Consider the following 22,356-nt stretch of genomic DNA (forward strand, 5'->3'; position numbering starts at 1 on the left):
AAACTTTAATATATTGAGAAAGGTCTTTCATTAAAGTTTACTTTCAAAGGGACTACAAATGCATTAAAATACGTATCTAACTGGTAAAGGGTTAATTATTTAACATGATCATTGCCAAATGAACAAAAAAAAGATTTAGTAGACTAAACTGAATATTTTGTGGTAAATAATCCTATTTAATAGCATAAGAAAGACTTGTTGCTAATACTGATAATTATTTGAAAAAGGCTAATATAATTGGAAACAATCTCTGATTGCATATTTGAGATAGAACTGAATGGTAGTACAGAAGTTGTGACAGGAAGCAATGCCTAAATACATTTACAAAGTAATTTTGACAAAGCTTTGTTGAAATGGGGCTCGATAAACAAAATGTCTGTGTTATTTGCCATTGAACATGGATGACAAATCGGTTGCAGCCAGGGTACTTGTGACCTTTATAATAAACCAGTCCGAATGTTTCAAATTTCCACATAGAAAACTATTATAATAGACCAGTCTGCATTTTTCAGATTTCCACATGGACAACCTGTCCAAACACAACGACAATGACAGTCTTTCAGGCGACTCGGATCTTTCATTCGACCAAACCAGTCTACAAGGCAAGAGTCTGAGTGTACGATCATCAACCAGTCAACTTACAGGACTGGATGAGGTTAGAATCCACTAATATGAAGAAATCACCCTTCAAAAATATCATTAAGCTGATTTATCAAATAATGTATACTTCTTGATCTTTCACTGGTGTTGAAGTCCAGAAATATCATGTAATTTATTGTCTTCGCCATAAAATCTTTTAAGTTGTCATTTGCGCCGGCATTTTCTTCCTTAGTTGTCATTCTCTTCAAATTTTTCTTCCGTATGTAAATGCAGTTCTGCAAAGAGGTCGTTTATTATCAACTAAGCATCATCTATTCAATACAGACCTGTTATTTGAATTATTGATTTATATGTAGCTTGGAAAGAATAACCTTTTAAAAAATGGGAATGAAGTTATGTTAAGCTTAACATTAGATGTGCTATAAAAACTGGAATCTGCACTTAAACCTAAAGGCTTGACCTCTTCTTTATTGTCCCCTACCGGTTTCACCGGAGGGAACTTATGGTTTGCGCTCTGTCTGTGAGGCTGTCTGTCACACTTTTCTAGATCCTGCGAAAACTTTTAAAGTTCTTAATATTTTTTCATGAAACTTGATGGCAATATGGACATTTTGCACGTCATTTCATTTTGTTCCTATGTTAAACATTCTGGTTTCTATGGCAACAAATATTTGTAAAAAAAATATCTGACAATGGTGGAACCGGTAGAGGACATATATTGCTTGGCAATAGTCTTGTTATCAAATGCTATCTGAATGCTAGTGGATATGGTGTCCGCATATAGACAGAGAGGTCACTGTTTGGATCAGCTCTTGTTTTGCGATCATATTATATATATATTATGAAATATTAATTATTCAAGTATGAAGACGCCCTGACGTACGCAGAGGCCTTGTGGGACCACATCACCATGGACCAGGAGGAGCTCGTGTTTCGGGCCCAAGACCTCATTGAGGTTGTCGACATGGCTGACAGGGACTGGTGGTACGGGGTCATAGAGGACCGGGAGGGCTGGTTTCCGGCTGCGTTTGTACGGGTAAGGAAATTTCTGGTTCCCCAAAGCATTGTCTGGGTTAGAAACATTTTGGGAAAACTAGTCTTAAGGATCTATGCGGGTATGAAATATTATGTGCTTTCTCTGGGTAAGGATAATTCTGTGCTTTGTCTGGGTAAGGATAATTCTGTGCTTTGTCTGGGTAAGGATAATTCTGTGCTTTGTCTGGGTAAGGATAATTCTGTGCTTTGTCTGGGTAAGGATAATTATGTGCTTTGTCTGGGTAAGGATAATTCTGTGCTTTGTCTGGGTAAGAATATTTCTGTGCTTTGTCTGGGTAAGGAAAGTTATTTGATTTTATGAGTAGGGGAAATTTAAACCTGGTAAGAAAAATTCTGTGCTTTATCTGGGTATGGAAAATTCTCAACTTTGTCAGGGAAGGGGAAATGATATGATTTTCTGGGTAAGGATAATTCTGTGCTTTGTTTTGTTAAGGAAAATTCAGAAGTTTCTAATGATTATCAAAATTTATTTTGATTACATCTGACAAAGTATTCATCTATAATTTATATGATTTTTTTCTTACACTTTGATTTATTTTAAAAACATTATTAAATTACTTTTTCCCAAATTAGTAATTTTTTGCGCCCAAAAATTCCCAATTCCGAAAATAAGCTATTTCCCAAAATGGCTAGTAAACGCCCTGGCTGCTCTGTAAGACTGGTTCAGCATCATTTTGTTCTCACTTTTATTGTCAGATTCAAGGATGTTTTATTTTAAAGGGACTTGTCACAGATTTTGCTGTTTTGAAAAGTGTCATTATATAAATATACTGAAAAGGACCCTTTCCCATTGCAAAATTTGGTCCATTTTCTCAATTAAAAAAAAAATTAAAATTCTTAAGTGATATAATTTAAACTATATGCAAATTTTTATTGTATTAATTAATAAATATGAAAAACATGTAAAATTAAATAGTTCAGCAACTATTATGCAACTTAACATTTATGTTTTTAATATTCTTGTGAACAAAAAAAATGAATTTGCATTTTGATGGAATACTCATTTTGAGGGGTCCTTGACGCATCCCCAATACAATTGGAAAAAATTCCATATATAATTAAGTAAACATTTTGTTGTGTCCCAAATTCATTCTCTATACAACTGGAACAATTTCCTGTACCCTTGTCCACTCGGAAGCAAAGAGAACACGGATTTTGCAACCAGCATAAAACCAGAACAGCCTGCGAGTAACTTGCAGTCTGTTCAGGTTTTATGGTGTTTGCTGCTCATCAGTATATAAGGCTTGGAAATTAAGCCTTTAAAACTTGAATATAGTAAGAAAAGTATTTAGTTAAATATATTTTTCTTAGGGACTAACAATGCATCAAAATACGTATCTAAGTGGTAAATGGTTAAATAATATTTTTTGCAGATACGGGTGAATCAAATTCAAATGGAAGATGACATAGACACCTCATTTGCTGCCCCCTTATTGGCCAGTCCGAAACTGCGGCGTATCAGCATCATGAACAAGGACCAGGCTCGCACCAATGTGGTGAACGAGATAATCAACGCTGAACGAGAATATGTGAAACATCTGAAAGATGTTGTGGAGGTAATGAGCAGTTTTTCACGTCCATTTCTTTCTACATATGGGCTGTGCTCTGTGAAAAAGGGGTTAAACGCATGTTCGCTAAGTGTTGTCCCAGATTAGCCTGTGCAGTCTGAAGGCTAATCAGGGACGACAGTTTTGGCTTTTATGATATTTTCTGTTTAAAGAAAGTCTGTTCTTAGCGAAAATACAGTTTAGGCAGAAATTGTCGTCCTTGATTAGCCTGTGTGGACTTCACAGGCTTATCTCAGAAGACATTTTACGCACATGCATACATGTTAAACCCCGTTTTCACAGAGCAGGGCTCATATAGTTTTTCACTTCCATTATGTCAGTATGTAAAACATGTGAAATATGTTGTGGAAGTAATGAACAGTTTGAGGATGAAAGTATTTCCTTACCTCTTATATTGGGATGTTTATTAAATATTAATTGTATAGGAATTGGTGTACTTAATTTTCATTGTTAGACAAATAAATAAAAAATTAAATTAAGGAAAGGCATATTGTTTTGAGTAGTTGTAACTTTCTCCTTTTTTATATAGAGCGGTATTTAATATTTTGCATGACATTTATAACTATCTTAAAGAGCTTACGCGCATAAAGATTTCACTGTGTAACGATGGCATTATTTTTATGCCCCCGGTAAAAGGGCATATAGTGATCGGACTGTCCGTCTGTCTGTCCGCGTTAAGGTTTCGAAAAATGCTCATAACTTCTATGTCCCTTGAGATGTAATCTTCATATTTGGTTTGCATGTGTATATAGACAAGGCGTTTCCATATGCACACAAATTTGACCCCTGTGACCTTGACCTTGAACTTAGGGTCCGTGTTTAGGTTTCGAAATTTGCGTTTAGGTTTCGAAAAATGCTCATAACTTCTATCAAGCGTTTATAGGGGGCATAAGTCATCCTATGGTGACAGCTCTTGTTAAGGATTTATATTAATTTGAATACAATTACATATTACCAAGGCCTTGAATTGCAGTTAAAATTTGTTTCTTAAAAATGCATTTGGTCATTCTAACTGTATGGTTTTGACAAAAATGCACACATGGTAACACCACTATCCAAATTTAAGTCAAAAGAACGTGATCTATTTCTCAATCCAAATAATCCAGGCCCTTTTCCCGAAATTGTGAAACTGAGCGATGGTTTTAAATATGTTTTCTTTGTGCAGGGCTACATACAGCACGCGCGAAAACGTACAGAAATGTTCCCGGAGGCGCGCATTCAGCTGATATTTGGCAACATTGAGACTATCTACAAGTTTGCCCTCAAGTTTGTGGGTCAGCTCGAGACCTGTATAGACGTGTGTCCACACCTCAGTGAGATAGGGCAGTGCTTTCTGGATAACGTAAGTCGTGAGCTTTGCAGTGACCTTTGTGTCTTGTTCTGAGAAAACTGGGCTTAATTCATGTGCGTAAAGTGTCGTCCGCACAGGCTAATCAGGGACGACACTTTCCGCTTTTATGGTATTCTTAGTTTCAAGGAAGTCCCTCCTTACCGAAAATCAAGTTTAGGCGGAAAGTGTCCTCCCTGATTAGCTTGTGCGGACTGCACAGGCTAATCTGGGACGACACTTTACGCACATGAATTAAGCCCAATTTTCTCAGAACAAGACACATTTGAGCCCCTTTCTGGGAAAATTTGGCTTATTGCACGTGCGTAGTGTTGTCTGCGCAGGCTAATCAGGGACGACACTTTCCGACTAAACTGATTTTTCTGTAAGAAGACACTTCCTGTTTTGTAATTGTTAAAAATTCAAATAATTTTGTGGAGGTTGAGTTATTTGGATTGTTATGAAGTTACCCAACAACTAGAATAAATAAGCCATCTTCTGGGCTTAATGCATGTGTGTGAAGTGTCGGCCCAGATTGGATCTCTTGCCCAATTTTTCATTTACAGGAAGTCTCAATTTAAAAAAAAATCCAGGTGCTCTTGTTAATGACTTTTATGTCAACATTTGTCTTTTGCTGGTTTTGTTCCTGAAAATGTTCACATTCTTGTAAATGTATGTGCTCTTTATTTTTGTTAATGGCACGAATGAATTATTTGTACCACCAGCCATCTTGAGAAACATTGGTAATAAAATCAGATTATTTTTCATGAATTTAGTTTTTCCTAGTTTTACACAAATATTTTTTCACTTCCTGTCTTAAACTTCAATAATCGTTTGTATAATACTTGAAACAAGTTATTAAAACATTAATATTTAAGTAATATTCATGTGTGGTAATCATTTTTATTTACACTAATTCAAAACATTTTTTTATCTTTCATTGCTAAACATTCCTTTCAAGGTGAAAACCCATTTAAGAGACTGTTAAACATAATCTGTCAGGCTGTGTATTGGTGTTTCCAGGAGCGAGGATTTGAGATCTACTCTGACTACTGCAACAATCACCCCTCGGCCTGTGAAGAGCTCAAAGAGCTGTGTAGGGACTCCAAGTATAAACATTTCTTTGAGGTGAGAAAGCAAGGTTATACGACTTACTGTCTTACTGTCAAATCATTATTGTTTGTGGAACATTAATTTTGGTTGATTTTGTGGGGCATTAATTTTGGTTGATATTGTGGGATATTTATTTTGGTTGATTTTCTGGACATTTATTTTTATTGATTTTGTGGAGCATTTATTTTGGTTGATTTTGTGGGGCATTTAATTTGCTTGATTTTGTGGGGCATTTATTTGGGTTGATCATGTGGGGCATTTATTTTGGTTGATTTTGTGGGGCATGTATTCTGGTTGATTTTGTGGGGCATTAATTTTGGCTTATTTTTTGGGGCATTAATTTTAGTTGATTTTGTGGGGCATTTATTTTGGTTGATTTTGTGGGTTGACCATTTTAATCAAACGCATCTGAAAATGACTGACCCAAATGTTATTTTCCCCCAAAATTGGAAATCATTGAATTAAACTTTCAAACAAATTTTTTTTTTTTTTTGAAAAACCACCACATTTTATGACAACAAATATATGATTTTACAGTTCTTCGTTTTATCTTGCCTGAGCAGGAAGGCTTCAATTGCAACTCACTTGTCTCCAGACCATTGTTGTTTGCAAACTGGTTGCGAAACAGTTTTTAAATCCAAAGGTCACAATAACAGTTCACAGATCATAAGTCATTTTTGGTTGTTGCCAATATTTAGCCGGATTTTTTTCGAAAAAATCTCGGCTTATAGATTGATGTTGTCGGGCGGGGCGGGGGGGCGGGCGGGGGTGGCGGCGTGCTCGAAAATGTTAAAGTTCTTATTTCATGGTATAACTTTGGTATGCTTGGACCTAGAGTCTTCAAACTTGACATGAAGGTTGGCCAGGATTAACAGATGACCACTGGTCATTTCAAGGTCATTCATTTGAAGGTCAAGGTCACTGTGACCTTCAATATAAAAAATGTTAAAGTTCTTATAACTTTGGTATGCTTGGACCTAGAGTCTTGAAACTTGACATGAAGGTTGGCCATAACTAGTTAGTAACCACTGGTCATTTCAAGGTCATTCATTTGAAGGTCAAGGTCACTGTGACCTTGAATGTAAAAATGTTAAAGTTCTTATTTCATGGTATAACTTTGGTATGCTTGGACCTAGAGTCTTCAAACTTGACATGAAGGTTGGCCAGGATTAACAGATGACCACTGGTCATTTCAAGGTCATTCATTTGAAGGTGAAGGTCACTGTGACCTTCAATATAAAAATGTTAAAGTTGTTATAACTTTGGTATGCTTGGACCTAGAGTCTTGAAACTTGACATGAAGGTTGGCCAGAACTAGTAAGTAACCACTGGACATTTCAAGGTCATTCATTTGAAGGTCAAGGTCACTGTGACCTTGAATGTAAAAATGTTAAAGTTGTTATAACTTTGGTATGCTTGGACCTAGAGTCTTGAAACTTGACATGAAGGTTGGCCAGAACTAGTAAGTAACCACTGGACATTTCAAGGTCATTCATTTGAAGGTCAAGGTCACTGTGACCTTGAATGTAAAAATGTTAAAGTTCTTATTTCATGTTATAACTTTGGTATGCTTGTACCTAGAGTCTTCAAACTTGAAATAAAGATTGGCCAGTACTAGAAGATGACCACTGGTCATTTCAATGTCATTCATTTGAAGGTCAAGGTCACTGTGACCTTAAATGTTAAAATGTTAAAATTGTTATAACTTTGGTATGCTTGGACATAGAGTCTTGAAACTTGACATGAAGGTTGGCCAGAACTAGTAAGTAACCACTGGACATTTCAAGGTCATTCATTTGAAGGTCAAGGTCACTGTGACCTTGAATGTAAAAATGTTAAAGTTGTTATAACTTTGGTATGCTTGGACCTAGAGTCTTGAAACTTGACATGAAGGTTGGCCAGAACTAGTAAGTAACCACTGGACATTTCAAGGTCATTCATTTGAAGGTCAAGGTCACTGTGACCTTGAATGTAAAAATGTTAAAGTTCTTATTTCATGTTATAACTTTGGTATGCTTGTACCTAGAGTCTTCAAACTTGAAATAAAGATTGGCCAGTACTAGAAGATGACCACTGGTCATTTCAATGTCATTCATTTGAAGGTCAAGGTCACTGTGACCTTAAATGTTAAAATGTTAAAATTGTTATAACTTTGGTATGCTTGGACATAGAGTCTTCAAACTTGACATGAAGGTTTGCAAGCACACTTAGATGACCACTGGTCATTTCAAGGTCATTCATTCTCATGTATATGCATGCATTCAAAACATAACACAAGGTTTGCTCATGCCTTGAAAAGTACTTACATTTCATTTTGACCTTTGAACAATATTTCAGTAATTTAAGTATTACATTGACAAAAACACGAAAGGTACTTTCCTGTCATTTAAATCAAAAATCCGGCTTCAATGCGGTCATCTCCGACCGCGGAACTCTTGTTTCTACATTAAATACGTTCAAGGATCTTAATATTCAAATTTTAAACTACAGTCTGCTACATGAGTTAGTTGAGATTCCACTGTAAAGTTTCCTGCGCAAAGATCAAGATTGATTTTATTGTCTGTTAAGACTTTACTACATGTTATATCATATGTTTCATGGGACTCAATATAAAAAAGTGCAATAATATTTTTCAAGGGTCTCCATATTTAAAATAGAAAAAAAATGTATAAGAATACAAACAATTTTCCAGGCGTGTCGTCTGCTGCAAGAGTTAGTGGAGATCCCACTGGAAGGTTTCCTGCTCACGCCAGTCCAGAAGATCTGCAAGTACCCTCTGCAGTTAGCGGAACTTCTAAAATACACCCCTCCAGAGCACCCGGATTTTGGGCGCGTCCAGGCGGCCCTGTCAGCCATGAGGAAGATAGCGAGACTAATCAACGAGCGCAAGAGAAAGATGGAGAGTATAGAGAAGATAGCAGCCTGGCAGCATAGTGTCGTCGACTGGGAGGTACAGACCTTTTTCAGGGCATTTTGGGAAAATGAAATTAATGGATTCAGAATTTGTTGGCATGTAAAGTCCACCAATTTATCAAAAAATAATTTCCAAACTAATTTATGATAGTTTCAATTATAAAAACAAAATCATATTTGAAATAAAATTGATGTATAACCAGTATGCACTTATTTAAAAAGAAATCAAAATGAGATTTTTATTTTCATATTGTGATTTTTTTTTTTTTTATTTTGCTTTGGGATGTTTAACTGACACATAAAATAGCAAATAAATTTAATACCAGTATATAGCCCCAGACTTATGAGCAGGTAGACTTGTGACTGAGTTTTTATATGGTAGGGAGGTGTGCTAAGTGTAAAGAGAGTGGGGGGTGGGGTGAAGTGGCAAGTGTGTTTGTTTGGGGGGATGGGAGAAAGGTTCGGTAAAGAGAAAGAAAGGTAGTTAAAAGGATGTAAACAAGGAATGGAGGGTGGTAAAAAAAAAGCTTTGATTTTCAATATTTTATTGATTATGTTCTGTTCTTGGTATGAAATTCCATTTCCCCTCACACATTTTTTGATTGATCTGAGCCCTTAGAAAAGGGGGCTTACTACATGTGCATAAAGTTTCATCCCAGATTTGGCTCTGCAGTTGGCACATATCAGGGAGGACACTTTCCACATTCTGGGATTTTTGTTTAAAGGAAGTCCCCTCTCAGCAAAAATCCTGTTTGTGCAGAAGGTGTTGTCCCTGATTAGCCTGCGTGGACTGCACAGGCTAATCTGGGACCCCACTGTATGCACAAATGTCCCTGATTAGCCCGTGCAATCTTGGACAACACTTCAAACTTATGCATAAAGTCCTGATTTTCTCGGAGTGGGAAGTTTAAATTTTTTTATATTAACATTCCCCCTCTCTCGCTGAAGTTTGTATACATCCTCTATATATTTGCGCCCATTTGCCTCCGAAGTTCATTCATGTCACATTTAAGAATACACAACACGTTTAAGTGGTTGATACTGCCGGGCAACAAACAGGTGCCAGACGTTTTATTGGTTAAAATAAGTAACCAAGGTATACTGGTTGAAATAAGTAACCAAGATATACAGATTTATACATGAAACATGTGACATGAAGTTGGACAACCCCTGTCCAACCAGCAGAATAAACATTGCACAATGAAAATATCAAGATTGATGGCATTTGTACCAAGGTTAATGAATTAACAATTGACTAGAACATGACAAGACTAGATAAAATAGTTTAAAACACAACGAACAGAAACAAACAGGACAAGTAGTGTTGATAAGTTATAAGCTTTTCAATAATGCCAAGGTAGGTGGAGGGGAGGCTAGTGGAAGTATTATTGAAACTCTTGGAGATCTAAACTGGCTTCTTTGTTGGTCCGAAAGAGGCTGCGTTATAGGTTACATGTGGATGAATTTTAACTGTAGCTAGCTTTAAGTGCTTCGCTCAGCCTTTACCCATTTGGCATATTGATTGCGCCCAATTATTATACAAATGTGCTCAATATAAATCACTTAATCTTACCTATAAAGTACTATTTTCCCTCACCAGTATATAATAACAAATGGGCAATGCTCTATGAATAGGGAGTTTAATGCATATGCGTAAAGTGTCATCCCAGATTACGTACATGCTTTAAATCCCCTTTTCACAGAGCACAGCCCAAAGGTTTGCTGTCTTTCATTGCAGGGTGGGGACCTCCTCGAGCGCAGCTCCGAGCTGATCTTCTCTGGGGAGCTCACCAAGGTCAACAGCGCAGGCTGGGCCCAGGAACGAGCCTTCTTCCTCTTTGACCACCAGATCATCTACTGCAAGAAGGTGAGCCTGGGCACTTGGTGTTTTGTGGGATGAACATTCTCAATATTTGTGCTCAACTCTAGAGACTAGATTTGATTATCCACTCAGCTGAATATTGAGAATGTCACTCAGAGCATGAATAATCTAAACATCTAAGATATAAGAATACGCCCATATACCCCCTCTTACTCAGGCTTGAGTCAGACTCAAAACTCAAAAAAGTCTTTATGAACACCAAATTGGTCATTATTGTCAATCTCATCTAACCCTTAGCATGCTGGGAAATTTGTCTTCTGCTAAAATGTTGTCTGCTGAAGTTCTAAAATTAGCATTTACTTCGAATTATTTTCAAAGAATACTATCAGAATAGCAAACAGTTTGGATCCTGATGAGACGCCACGTTCTGTCGCGTCTCATCTGGATCCAAACTGTTTGCAAAGGCCATCAAAATTCGGTTCCAGCACTGAAAGAGTTAAAAAACAGAGAAAAACTCATAGTTGAGTCAGAATATTGACTATAGTGTGATTCTAGGCCAATGTCTGCACAGACGGAGACATGATTCTGTTTTCTCTTTCAGGACCTGTTGAAGAGACATGTGTTCATCTACAAAGGTCGGATTGACCTTGACCACTGTGATGTCATCGATCTGGAGGACGGCAAAGGTATGCAGCGGAATTTAATCCTTTCCCACTCAGAAGCAATGTGATTAGAGTTTTGTCAGGCTGTCAAGCGGTCATACTTTTTCCTACTTTTTCCTACTATTTCCTACTTTTTCATCAGGATCCTACTTTTTCCTATTTTTTTACCAAATCTTCCTACTATTCCTACTTTTTCATTTTCAATTGCGAATATTTTTTTTTAAGAGTTTATTTAGTAAACTTGCAGGATGAATGAATCAATGGCATGACTGTATCCCTGTTAATGTGCATTCATCTAGATGAGACCTGACAACCCATGCTGACTGTCTGCTAGCACCTCTTCAGGAAGCATGCATAAATATTTATTTCTTATGTAACTTTTGAAAATATTGACATTTTTTTTTTAAGTAACAATAGTGCCTTGTTTACTTCCTTAGCATTTGTACACTGCAGACTTCACATACCTTACACAGTTCCCAGTGATGCAAGAGCTGAGGGCACCCATTGTTTATTCCAGTTTTATTTTGTCTCTATTGACAACAATTTGACCAAACCTTATGCATATTTACATGATATTGCTGTTTGGAATGTAGAGATATAGAGATACATGTATTGTATGAGTGGTTATGAAATATGGAATTTATTACACAAGTTATTGGAAAAAGATAAAACTTAAAAGAGTTTTCATCATTTACAAATATAATGTAATAAATTCTGTATTACATGACAACAGATATGATGTTCTATTAATATCATAGGTACATCATGTTTAGTAATTAAAGATAAATGCACAGAGCCTAAATGTCCTGATACATTTTTATGCTCCCGGTAGGGTGGCATATAGCAGTTGTACTGTCAGTCCGTTTGTCTGTCTGTCTGTCTGTCTGTCTGTCTGTCTGTGTGTCTGTCCGAAAACTTTAATATGGGCCATAACTTTTGTAATATTGAAGATAGCAACTTGATATTTGGCATGCATGTGTATATCATGGAGCTGAACATTTTGAGTGGTGAAAGGTGAAGGTCATCCTTCAAGTTCAAAAGTAAAAAAGTACAATCCAAGGGAAGTAATAAGCTTTAAAAGGGAGATATTTTCTGAACCTGCCAAATGATATATTGAAATTTTATTTCAAAGCGGCGCAATAGTGGGCATTGTGTTTCTGACAAACACAATTCTTGTCTAATGATGCCATAGCTAGTAAGGTAACTTCAAGGTGTTACAGCGTAGTATTAAAATTATTTAACGGCATTATTACACTCCGGCGAAGTAATCAATAATGTAAAAACCATTATTTGAAACTGGAATAAACAATGTAGTGCAACTGTTTCATTGCCCAATCAATGATGTCATAAAAGATGTCAGGTGATAAGGTCCTATCTCCAGTTGCATAATCTGCTCTGCAATGACCAGTCATTTTGAACATAACTTAAGTTATTATAACTGCACCCTATTGTCAATTTAAAGGCATACATGCCATAATTTTTCAGACCAATTCCGGGACATTGAGTTAAATTGTCCGGGACTTTTGCCGATTTTCCGGGACATGTATGATATGTTGCGATATTTATAGACATATGCATTTTTGGTACGTTTTTTTTTTGTTTCGCATCGTTCATTGCAAAAGTTCGAAAGTCTATCCGGAATACACTTGATCTATTAACGTCAAATTCAACATTACTACTTCCGTTACTAGATACAAGCCACGTGTTTTCAGTGTAAGCGTTCTAAACATAGATGGTGACGTCACTGCGTTATTGTTATTAAGACCGGTGTGTAACGCGTAGTTGTTGATACGCCTTTATTCATTTATAACATTTATATAATAAAAAATACAACAATACAGTACCGTTAGATCGTCAACTCAAATCAATTCACAATACATACAACCAATCACAATAACATTTTTATATGCTTACTTTTTTACTCAACTTCTTTGTCGGTTAAACGTGCGAACATAAACTGCTTTTAATTGTTTACTCTGCAATGTTGGACTTCAGATGTGTGAACAACTATCATTTGCCCTTACGCAGTGGGAAATAATGACATAGTAGATTAAAGTCAATTAACAACCACATTAAACAATGCCGCCTTTTCGGTTTGACCGCAAACGTGAGACAATCGATTTGATAACAGGACCCCTGTTAATTGATCGATTTTGACACGTAGCGTAGTCTGCCTATTCGGGTAGGCATTGTCATGGAGACGCTGCAGATATACACAGATTTGAGGTGCAGTTAAGCCTAAGATAAGGTACATGTATGTATGTATTTTGTAATTCCGGGACATTTGACAGATTTCCGGGACAGCGGGACAAGTTCTTCATTTCCGGGACTGTCCCGGACATTCCGGGACGTATGGCATGTATGTTAAAGGTTTCACAATGTAGCTGTAGCAGAGCATTGACACTGCTTTATATACTAGTATTAATCTTGAACAACAAGTTGGTGTATCACTAAATAAATTTGGTCTTCTGCTTAAGGATATAACATGCACAATATAATTACCATTTTTATATCGATACACAGAAGACCTCTAACCACTTATTTGATGATACACCAAAATGAACAGCATCTAATTATACTTCTTTATCAGGGTAGTTTTGCTTGAAACTTAATTATCATAGATACACCATAAGTGCTAAAATGCCTAGTGGGAAAACAAAGTTTAACCCTTCATGGATGGAAAAGTTGGACAACAGTGGAAAAACACTTGGATCATGGTGCAAGAGAGATACCGGCAATGAGTTTGCAAGAGATTGTACTGTCTAAATGAAGTCCATCTTGTTGTAATTCTGCTAATCAACTGATAAGTCATGCAGATGGATAAAAACACAAGGAAAACATGAAATACATGCATGATAATTCACAAAAGCGTGGAAGTGCCCCAAAGCCAAGCAGCTCTCAGGGTGGTGGGGATAAATCTTATCTGTGTGCAAGTACAACCATCACACAAGGAACAGATACAAAAGGCTGAAATCTTCTGGGCCCTTAAGTTAGCTTCAAGTGGGTATCCATACAGAACATGTGATGGCACTCCTGCTCTGTTTCAAGCTATGTTTCCTGGACCTGTGTCTAAAAGATTAGTATTATGTATTCCTACTTTTGAGGGAAAAGTTCCTACTTTTTCCTACTTTTTTCCTACTTTTCTTGCAAAAGTAGTTCCTATTTTTTCCTACTTTTTGAAAAAAGGTCACTTGACAGCCTGTTTTGTTTAAAAGAGACTACTTTTAACCCTTTCCCCCATAACAAGCAAAGTGAAAATAGCTTTTGCAACCAGCATAAAACCAGAACAGCCTGCGATTAACTCGCAGTCTGTTCAGGTTTTATGCTGTCTGCTGCTCATCAGTATCTAAGAGTTGGTAATGAAGCTTTTAAAACTTGAATCTTAGGTAAGACAGATCTTTACTTTAATGTAACATTCTATTATAAAGGGACAACTAAATGCATCAAAATAGTATCTAAGTAGAAAATGGTTAATTGAGTCTCTGACTTGGAAAATCTGGGTTATTGCATATGCTTCAAGTGTCGTCCCAGATTAGCATGTGCAGTTACTGCAGGGCTTTTTTTCCTTCTTTGACAATGGCTGTTTTTCACAAATATGAGGGATTCCTGACTCAGACTTTGAAAATTAAAAAAAGTTTGTGACTCATTTGTTTGCAATTTTGAACAGCTAGCAGCCCGTTTGTTCACAATTTCAAATAGTTCAGCCTGCTAAAACTGGTAATCAAATTATAATAATATATACTATGACCTTGTTATGCCCCCGGATCGAATGATCAGGGGTATATTGTTTATGGCCTGTCATTCTGTCTGTCTGTGTGTCATTCTGTCCCAAAACTTTAACCTAAAACTTTAACCTTGTTTGAAGTTTTGCGATAACTCTTGCAATATTGAAAATATCAACTTGATACTTGGCATGCATGTGCACCTCATGGAGCTGCACATTTTGAGTGGTGAAAGGTCAAGGTCATCCTTCAAGGTCAAAGGTTAAATATATGGCTTCAAAGTGGCGCAATAGGGGGCATTGTGTTTCTGACAAACACATCTCTTTTTTATATTTCTTTTAATGACAACAAGCACATATCATAATAAAACTTACAGTTTTCAATATAGTAAATAATACTTTTAACAGGGTTGTCAATTGTCCCAAATTTGAAATCCGGAAAAAAATTGACCGGGGGTCTGGGGCTGCAGGAACCCTACGGGGATAAAGGGCATTATGGGGATAAAAGGCATTACGGAGATAAAGGGCATTATGGGGATAAAGGGCATTAAGGAGATAAAGAAAATTACAGAGATAAAGGGCATTATGGAGATAAAGGGCACTATGGGGATAAAGGGCATTATGGGGATAAAGGGCATTATGGGGATAAAGGGCATTACTGGGATAAAGGGCATTATGGGGATAAAGGGCATTACGGAGATAAAGGGCATTACGGAGATAAAGGGCATTATGGGGATAAAGGGCATTATGGGGATAAAGGGCATTATGGGGATAAAGGGCATTATAGTAACGGAGATAAAGGGCATTACGGAGATAAAGGGCATTACGGAGATAAAGGGCATTACGGAGATAAAGGGCATTATGGGGATAAAGGGCATTATGGGGATAAAGGGCATTACGGAGATAAAGGGCATTATGGGGATAAAGGGCATTATGGGGATAAAGGGCATTATGGAGATAAAGGGCATTACGGAGATAAAGGGCATTACGGAGATAAAGGGCATTATGGGGATAAAGGGCATTATGGGGATAAAGGGCATTATGGGGATAAAGGGCATTACGGAGATAAAGGGCATTATGGGGATAAAGGGCATTATGGGGATAAAGGGCATTACGGAGATAAATGGCATTACGGAGATAAAGGGCATTATGGGGATAAAGGGCATTATGGGGATAAAGGGCATTATGGAGATAAAGGGCATTACGGAGATAAAGGGCATTATGGGGATAAAGGGCATTATGGGGATAAAGGGCATTACGGGGATAAAGGGCATTATGGAGATAAAGGGCATTACGGAGATAAAGGGCATTATGGGGATAAAGGACATTACAGGATAAAGGGCATTACGGAGATAAAGGGCATTATGGGGATAAAGGGCATTATGGGGATAAAGGGCATTTTCTTGAGCCTAATTCTCAATAGGAATTCCTAATTTTGCAGATTATGATTTAAATAGCGTATGACAGCGCGAGCCCTGAGTATCATTATTTTTAGTGTCATACATATTGTTGCTTGTCCGCAGACCACCAATACAACACAGCTGTGAAGAATGCATGGAAATTTCATGAGACACGTAAAGACAAGTGGTACCTGGTGTGTGCAAAGAATGCGGCAACCAAGCAGCGATGGCTGAAGGCAATACAAGATCAGCGACAGAGAGTTATAGAGGACCAGGAAAATGGTGGGTGTTTGTGTGTTGTGTCTATTACATTTGTTCTAGCGACAGTGTTTGATAAATGATGAGGAAAATGGTTGGTGTTTGTTTGTTGGGTCTAGTACATTTTCCTATTGACAGTGTTTGATAGACCAGGAAAATTTGGGGTGTTTGTTGAGTCTAGAACATTTTGTTCTAGCAACATTTTGTGATAGAGGACCAGTAAAAAAATGTGTGTTTGTGTGTTGGGTCTTGTTCATTTGCTTAAGCCACAGCATTTGATAGACAACCAGGAAATGGTGCATATCTGTGTGTTGTGTAGTACATTTGTTCCAGCAATGGTGTGTGAAAGAGGACCAGGTGTGTGTTTGTGGGTTGTGGCTCGTACGTTTGTTTTAACGAGGTGTTTGATTGACGCCAAGAAAAATGGTTGGTGTTACAATACAAGATCAATACAATACAAAGGCAATACAAGATCAGTGACAGAGAGTTATAGAGGACCAGGAAAATGGTGGGTGTTTGTGTGTTGTTGATTACATTTGTCCCAGCAACAGTGAGTGAAAGAGGACCAGGAAAATAATGCGTGTTTGTGTGTTGTGTCTTATACGTTTGTTCTAGCGACAGCTTTTGATAGATAGAGAGGAAAATGGTGGGTGTTTGTGTGTTATGTGCTTTTTCTGTTAATTTGTTCCTGTTACAATGTGTGATTAACTACCAGCAAAATGTTGCATATATCATATGTGTGTTGTGTCTCACACATTTGTTTGGGGTCACACAGTTTAGAATTGATTCCTTGCCATCAATAACGGACCATGTGCTATAAAAAAAATGTGCCTCTCTTTAGGTGCAACTTTTACTAATAATCCTAATGGAGGTTTAACTTAGATATTTATTTTGACGCATTTGTAGCCCTGTAGATCTTTTATTTTAATTAAAGGCCTTTCTTACTAGATTCAAGTTTTAAAGCTTCAGCAAACAGCATAAAACCTGAACAGACTGCAAGTTACTCCCAGTCTGTTCTGCTTTTATGCTGTTTGCACATAGCCATTTTCACTTTGCTTTTGAGTGGGGAAGAGTTAAATAGAATCACCATGGACATCTGTTTGACTGCCTGTCTGTCAGTAGACACAAACCTGTCTTGGGGCATTCTCATAAACTTTTTAATTTACGGCTTTCAAACTTTCATTCATTGTTCCTTATTATTAATTGAGGGTGTGCATGTGCAAATTTTACCCCTTTTTGAACTCAGAAATTCTCACTGATACCACAAGGTTAACAGGATTTGTGTTCGGTATTAAATATGTTATTTAAGTTCTCTGCAAAGGTTTGTTGCATTCTGCACCAGAGGTAAACACAGGCCAAACCCTTACAGTCAAAACTTTTGTCCTAAAATTAACAAGTATAACTATTTGTTGAATGAAAGAGAAAAGTTTCAATATGATAGGCACAGGTGGATAATTCACTTACTTACTAATTGATTTGTTAAGTCTAAACCAATTGTTAAGACAATTCTAAAAGCATTGCAATTTAAATTATTGCTTTGTTTTTTGTTTCAGATTTCTGTGTACCAGACCACTGGAAGCAGACGGTATTGAACAAAGTGCGATCTCACTCCAATTTGAAAGGTGAGTCAGTGTGTGTTTTTTTCGTTCAAAATTGGGGCCGGTATAGGGCCCCATTCCCAATGCAAAAAAGTATATATTTTTCCCAAATGGGACCTAAACATTCCCATTTGAAGGTTTAAAAAAAAAATCTTTTTTTTATCAACATTTTGTTCTTTCATTCAGCTCTATATGTTACACTTTATTAAATTTAATATTTTAAACACTTTAAATCTCATTTTTGAAGCATTTGTTAGCAAAAAAAAAACAGAAAAAAACACTGAGTGCCTGTTCATTTTATATGGTTTGTTAACCATTTACCATTCAGGGGTCCGTTTCATCAACGATAGTACGACAAAATTGGAATACGACACATATTTCAAAGACGCATTTTAACTAAACACCAAATAATATTACTATTATTTTTCCGTATATATATTCATTTAATTGTTTTCTCACATATGGTTTATATTTTGAATGCATATTGATATACAGCTTTTGTATTTTCAGTCTCCAAAATTAGGTCGTAAATTAAGATTATCGTATGATCTTTGATGAAACAGCCCCCAGAGACGCACATTTTTAGTCCCTTACAAAATCAAGTTTAATTCAAGACCTTTCTTTCTAGATTCAAGTTTTAAAGGCTTCATTTACAATCCCATGAGTATGATACTGATAAGCAGAAAACAGCATTTAATGCCTTATCAGTAGCGCTTGCATTGTTCAGATACAATATTATTGTATTGATTGACGCCATTTTACAGACAAGCACTCGTCCCGGCGCCCTTTACACGGTCAGCTCTCCCTACACAAGGATTTCAAGGACTCTGGATATTCATTGTTACCACGGCAACGAATCTCCTCCAGCGACAGCAAAGGGGACAAGAAGGGGTTCTGGTCGAAGCTTGGCGGGGGAAAGAAAACCAAGAGATGAGTTTAGGATGTGACCTCTATTGGAAATGCGGTTTCGAGCACATTTTGTGATACTTCTGTTCCGTAATGACAGGGATGGAGAAGACTTGAAACAAATTTTATAAATCATGTTTAAATTTTATTCAAAATGGGAGGCAGGGATAGAAACTGACTTGTTACGGTAAATAGGCAATCATCTCCAGTACTTTGGTCGCCTAGAACCAAGTACAAGTCATAATTATCTCATGGTTTTATGTAACAAAACAAAATCAGACAATATTATAAATGGTGAAAATATGGTTTCAATACCAGTATGTGATACAACCATTAGATAATGACATGCATAGAGAAGACTTAAGGAACATTTTATGAATTGTGATAACAACTTTATTTCAGCGGTTTAATGATATTGTATTAAAGGTTTTTTATCAAGTTGAAATGGAGGTAATTGTGTGAGATTCAGTCAGTGTTTTCCTGTCAAATATTCTTCAACGTTTAATTTCAGGCTTTTAATTCAATTGCAAGTTCCAGCAATACTTTGAATACTATGAAATAGTAATATGTTTTAATGGTATAATGGATATTTCAATACTATAACAGTTGAACAAATCATTATAAAATATAGCACGAATTTTAACCTGCTGCCTTTATTTTCTGTTGTTTCACAGTTCTAAAATGCTTCAGGCAATCCATTGAAATGATGCATAACAAAGGCAATCAATTTTTATTTGTTGAACAAATATTTTTAAATCAATGAAATCACAATTTTTATTCTATTGTCACATTGAAAGGTGACAGGCTAAAGTGCAATAACTTTCTTTTCAAATTGTTAATGTTTTATCGTGTATTATAATGCTCATGTCTGAGACATAAATGTTTCATGTTTATATGTGTCCTAACTTCTGAAGGTTTTAGGAAAGATAAACTTGTATTATGTTTGTGATCATATCACAGTAAATGTGTTTATTCGTATCAATATCCTGTAAGACAGTGTGATAATATCGCAGACATGCTTTCATGGCCCTACATCTGTGCTTATATCACGCATGTAAGTTTCCTCAAAAAATGTTCTGAAAACCTTTTTTGTACTGATATTTATAATGAATGTTTGTACTAACAAAATATTGAAGGATGAGTCAACCAAGAAGTAATTTATCTCAAAGATTAATGCAAGAGTTTTAACAAAATACCTGCTTTCAAAAAGTTCTTTTATGAACAAACAATGGTATAATTTTAAAAAAAACTATGTTGCAGAAATTGTTCATCAGAGCTTGAAACTTTAAAATGACGCTGAAATGCAACACATAGTGATGAAAAAGTTTTTGTATAAAAAAATAGAGGATAATATTAAGTGCTATTAAATTAAATGGTCCTTTGGCCATCAATTGTGTTTTGGTAATTAATTGTTTGTAAAATATAACACAAGTTACTAAAGCATCTATATATAAAATAGGCCTTTATGTAATTATTTAAATTGTACATTTTGATGTAGATTTCAATGTATTTGAATGCATTATGTATTGCATATTTATTTGTACTTAATTATTATAATTATTTTGCGTGTGGTAAAGTGATTTAATTTTGTACATTGAATAACATTATTGAATGTGAGAATATAAAATCTATGTTACTGTTTTGAGGAAATATTTGTAAACTTGAGTTGCACTCACGACAACAATAAAAATACTTAAAATTGGATTGTTGTAGATTTTTTTCTGATTGAAATATGGTGAATATTTGTAAACTAATTATTTCAACAATTACTTTCTTGGGGATTGGAAGAAATTATGACAATACACAATGTTTGGCACACTTTTAATGAACACTCATTCTTTATAAAAAAATCTTCAAATATTCCTGGAACAGGAAATGGTTACGCTTACATGAGATTTCAAACAAATGTGTGTTTCTTCATCCCATTATGGATATTTGATTAGAGATTGTTTTTGAAGGTAATGTGTAATAACTTGAGGCAAATTTCATCATGTGGCAAGAGGTGTCACATTTAATCATTTCCCACTCAGAAGCAAAGAGAAAATGGCTATGTGCAAACAGCACAAAACCAGAACAGCTTGCATGTAACTCACAGTCTGTGTTCAGGTTTTATGATGTTTGCTGCTCATCAGTATCTAAGGGTTGAAAATGAAGCCTTTCAAACTTGAATCTAGTAAAAAAAGGTCTTTAATTACATTTAACTTTCTAAGTGACTGCAAATACGTCAATCTAAGTGATAAAGGCCTGTGTCTTTGGCTGCAAGGTCAATGTCAAACACGATTTAGCTTATGGAGTTGTCCAGACTTGACGTCCACATTTAAGCCTCGTTATTGGAACATGGGGCTTAATACATGTGCGTAGTGTCCACACAGGCTAATCAGGGACGACACTCTGTCTAAACTGTATTTTCGCAAAAAAGAGACTTCCTTTAAATTAAAAAAACAAACAAACATAAAAGTGAAAAGTGTCGGCCCTGGTTAGCCTGTGTCAACTGCACAGGCTAATATGTGACGACTCTACTCACATGCATTAAGCTCCGTTTTCCAAGAACGAGGCGTATTTATCAAACACAATAAAACTTTTCAACAATGTTCACAACGCGGAGATGGTTCTGAAGACTTTTGTCCCTAGCGTGAAGATCAAGGTAAAATATGTTGCCGACAGACTTAAAAGTATTGCGACGATAGATATTCCCGAAAATCGTTAGATTTCAAGAAAAGGACATGAAAATTCCATAAAAAAATCAGCATGAACTGGATGATCAGTATATATTTAAACAAAAATAAAAATTAGAAATAATATCAACAACAGAATTATTTACTATTCTCGAATTGTAATATATATATAGACCAATATGTCTATTAATGTTGCAAAATGTAAGTATCCTTGTTAAGGATGATACCGGTAAATAATAGGATGCATATCTCAGTGGCAATTGCTCTTCAGACTTCTGTTTACAATAACCGGACTCATTAACTTATTAATTTTTTTTGTAAACCTGAAATTCAAATACGGCCGGTAATCACGGGCGCCACCTCTTTTTGCGATGCTTTATTGAATGAGCCGATGCTATTCTCCGATTAGCTAAGAACCGGATGTTTTGAAAATTCAAGGATAGTGGTCTATGCTAGGAAGGTCTTATGTATTTTAAAAACATATTTTGCATTATTTTAAAAATCTGGCAATGTAGTGCGATTCAGCGAAGATAAATACATGCACAAGTGTACGTAAACATACAATAACAACCCATTCAAAAGCGTGAGGACCTTTATACTTTGTGGAATGCTGACGTTTTTAAAATAAAATCGATATATTTTGTCTGTGTGAAGAGCAAATTTCCACCCAAGGAAATCGCTAACAACATAGAACTATTTTTTGCACATGTACAAGTTGTTCCCTGCACAAAAGATTG

The 22,356-nt window shown here is 36.1% G+C and overlaps 1 protein-coding gene across 8 annotated transcripts in view; it reads left to right on the forward strand.

Moving 5' to 3' along the window:
- Nucleotides 1-20,646, forward strand: part of LOC127836694 (rho guanine nucleotide exchange factor 4-like) — a 139,174-nt gene extending 118,528 nt beyond the window's left edge. For all 8 annotated transcript variants that reach the window (XM_052363384.1, XM_052363385.1, XM_052363386.1 and 5 more), the window contains 11 exons: nucleotides 513-655; nucleotides 1,463-1,636; nucleotides 3,030-3,212; nucleotides 4,390-4,566; nucleotides 5,575-5,679; nucleotides 8,357-8,614; nucleotides 10,316-10,444; nucleotides 11,001-11,085; nucleotides 16,306-16,464; nucleotides 17,994-18,062; nucleotides 18,803-20,646. In XM_052363384.1, the coding sequence (XP_052219344.1) occupies nucleotides 513-655; nucleotides 1,463-1,636; nucleotides 3,030-3,212; nucleotides 4,390-4,566; nucleotides 5,575-5,679; nucleotides 8,357-8,614; nucleotides 10,316-10,444; nucleotides 11,001-11,085; nucleotides 16,306-16,464; nucleotides 17,994-18,062; nucleotides 18,803-18,972 (1,652 nt within the window). In that variant the 3' untranslated portion in view covers nucleotides 18,973-20,646. The remainder of the gene's footprint in view (nucleotides 1-512; nucleotides 656-1,462; nucleotides 1,637-3,029; nucleotides 3,213-4,389; nucleotides 4,567-5,574; nucleotides 5,680-8,356; nucleotides 8,615-10,315; nucleotides 10,445-11,000; nucleotides 11,086-16,305; nucleotides 16,465-17,993; nucleotides 18,063-18,802) is intronic.
- The last annotated feature ends 1,710 nt before the right edge of the window (nucleotides 20,647-22,356 follow it).

The sequence above is a fragment of the Dreissena polymorpha genome, chromosome 6, assembly GCF_020536995.1.
Source record: "Dreissena polymorpha isolate Duluth1 chromosome 6, UMN_Dpol_1.0, whole genome shotgun sequence".
Lineage (NCBI taxonomy): Eukaryota > Metazoa > Mollusca > Bivalvia > Myida > Dreissenidae > Dreissena > Dreissena polymorpha.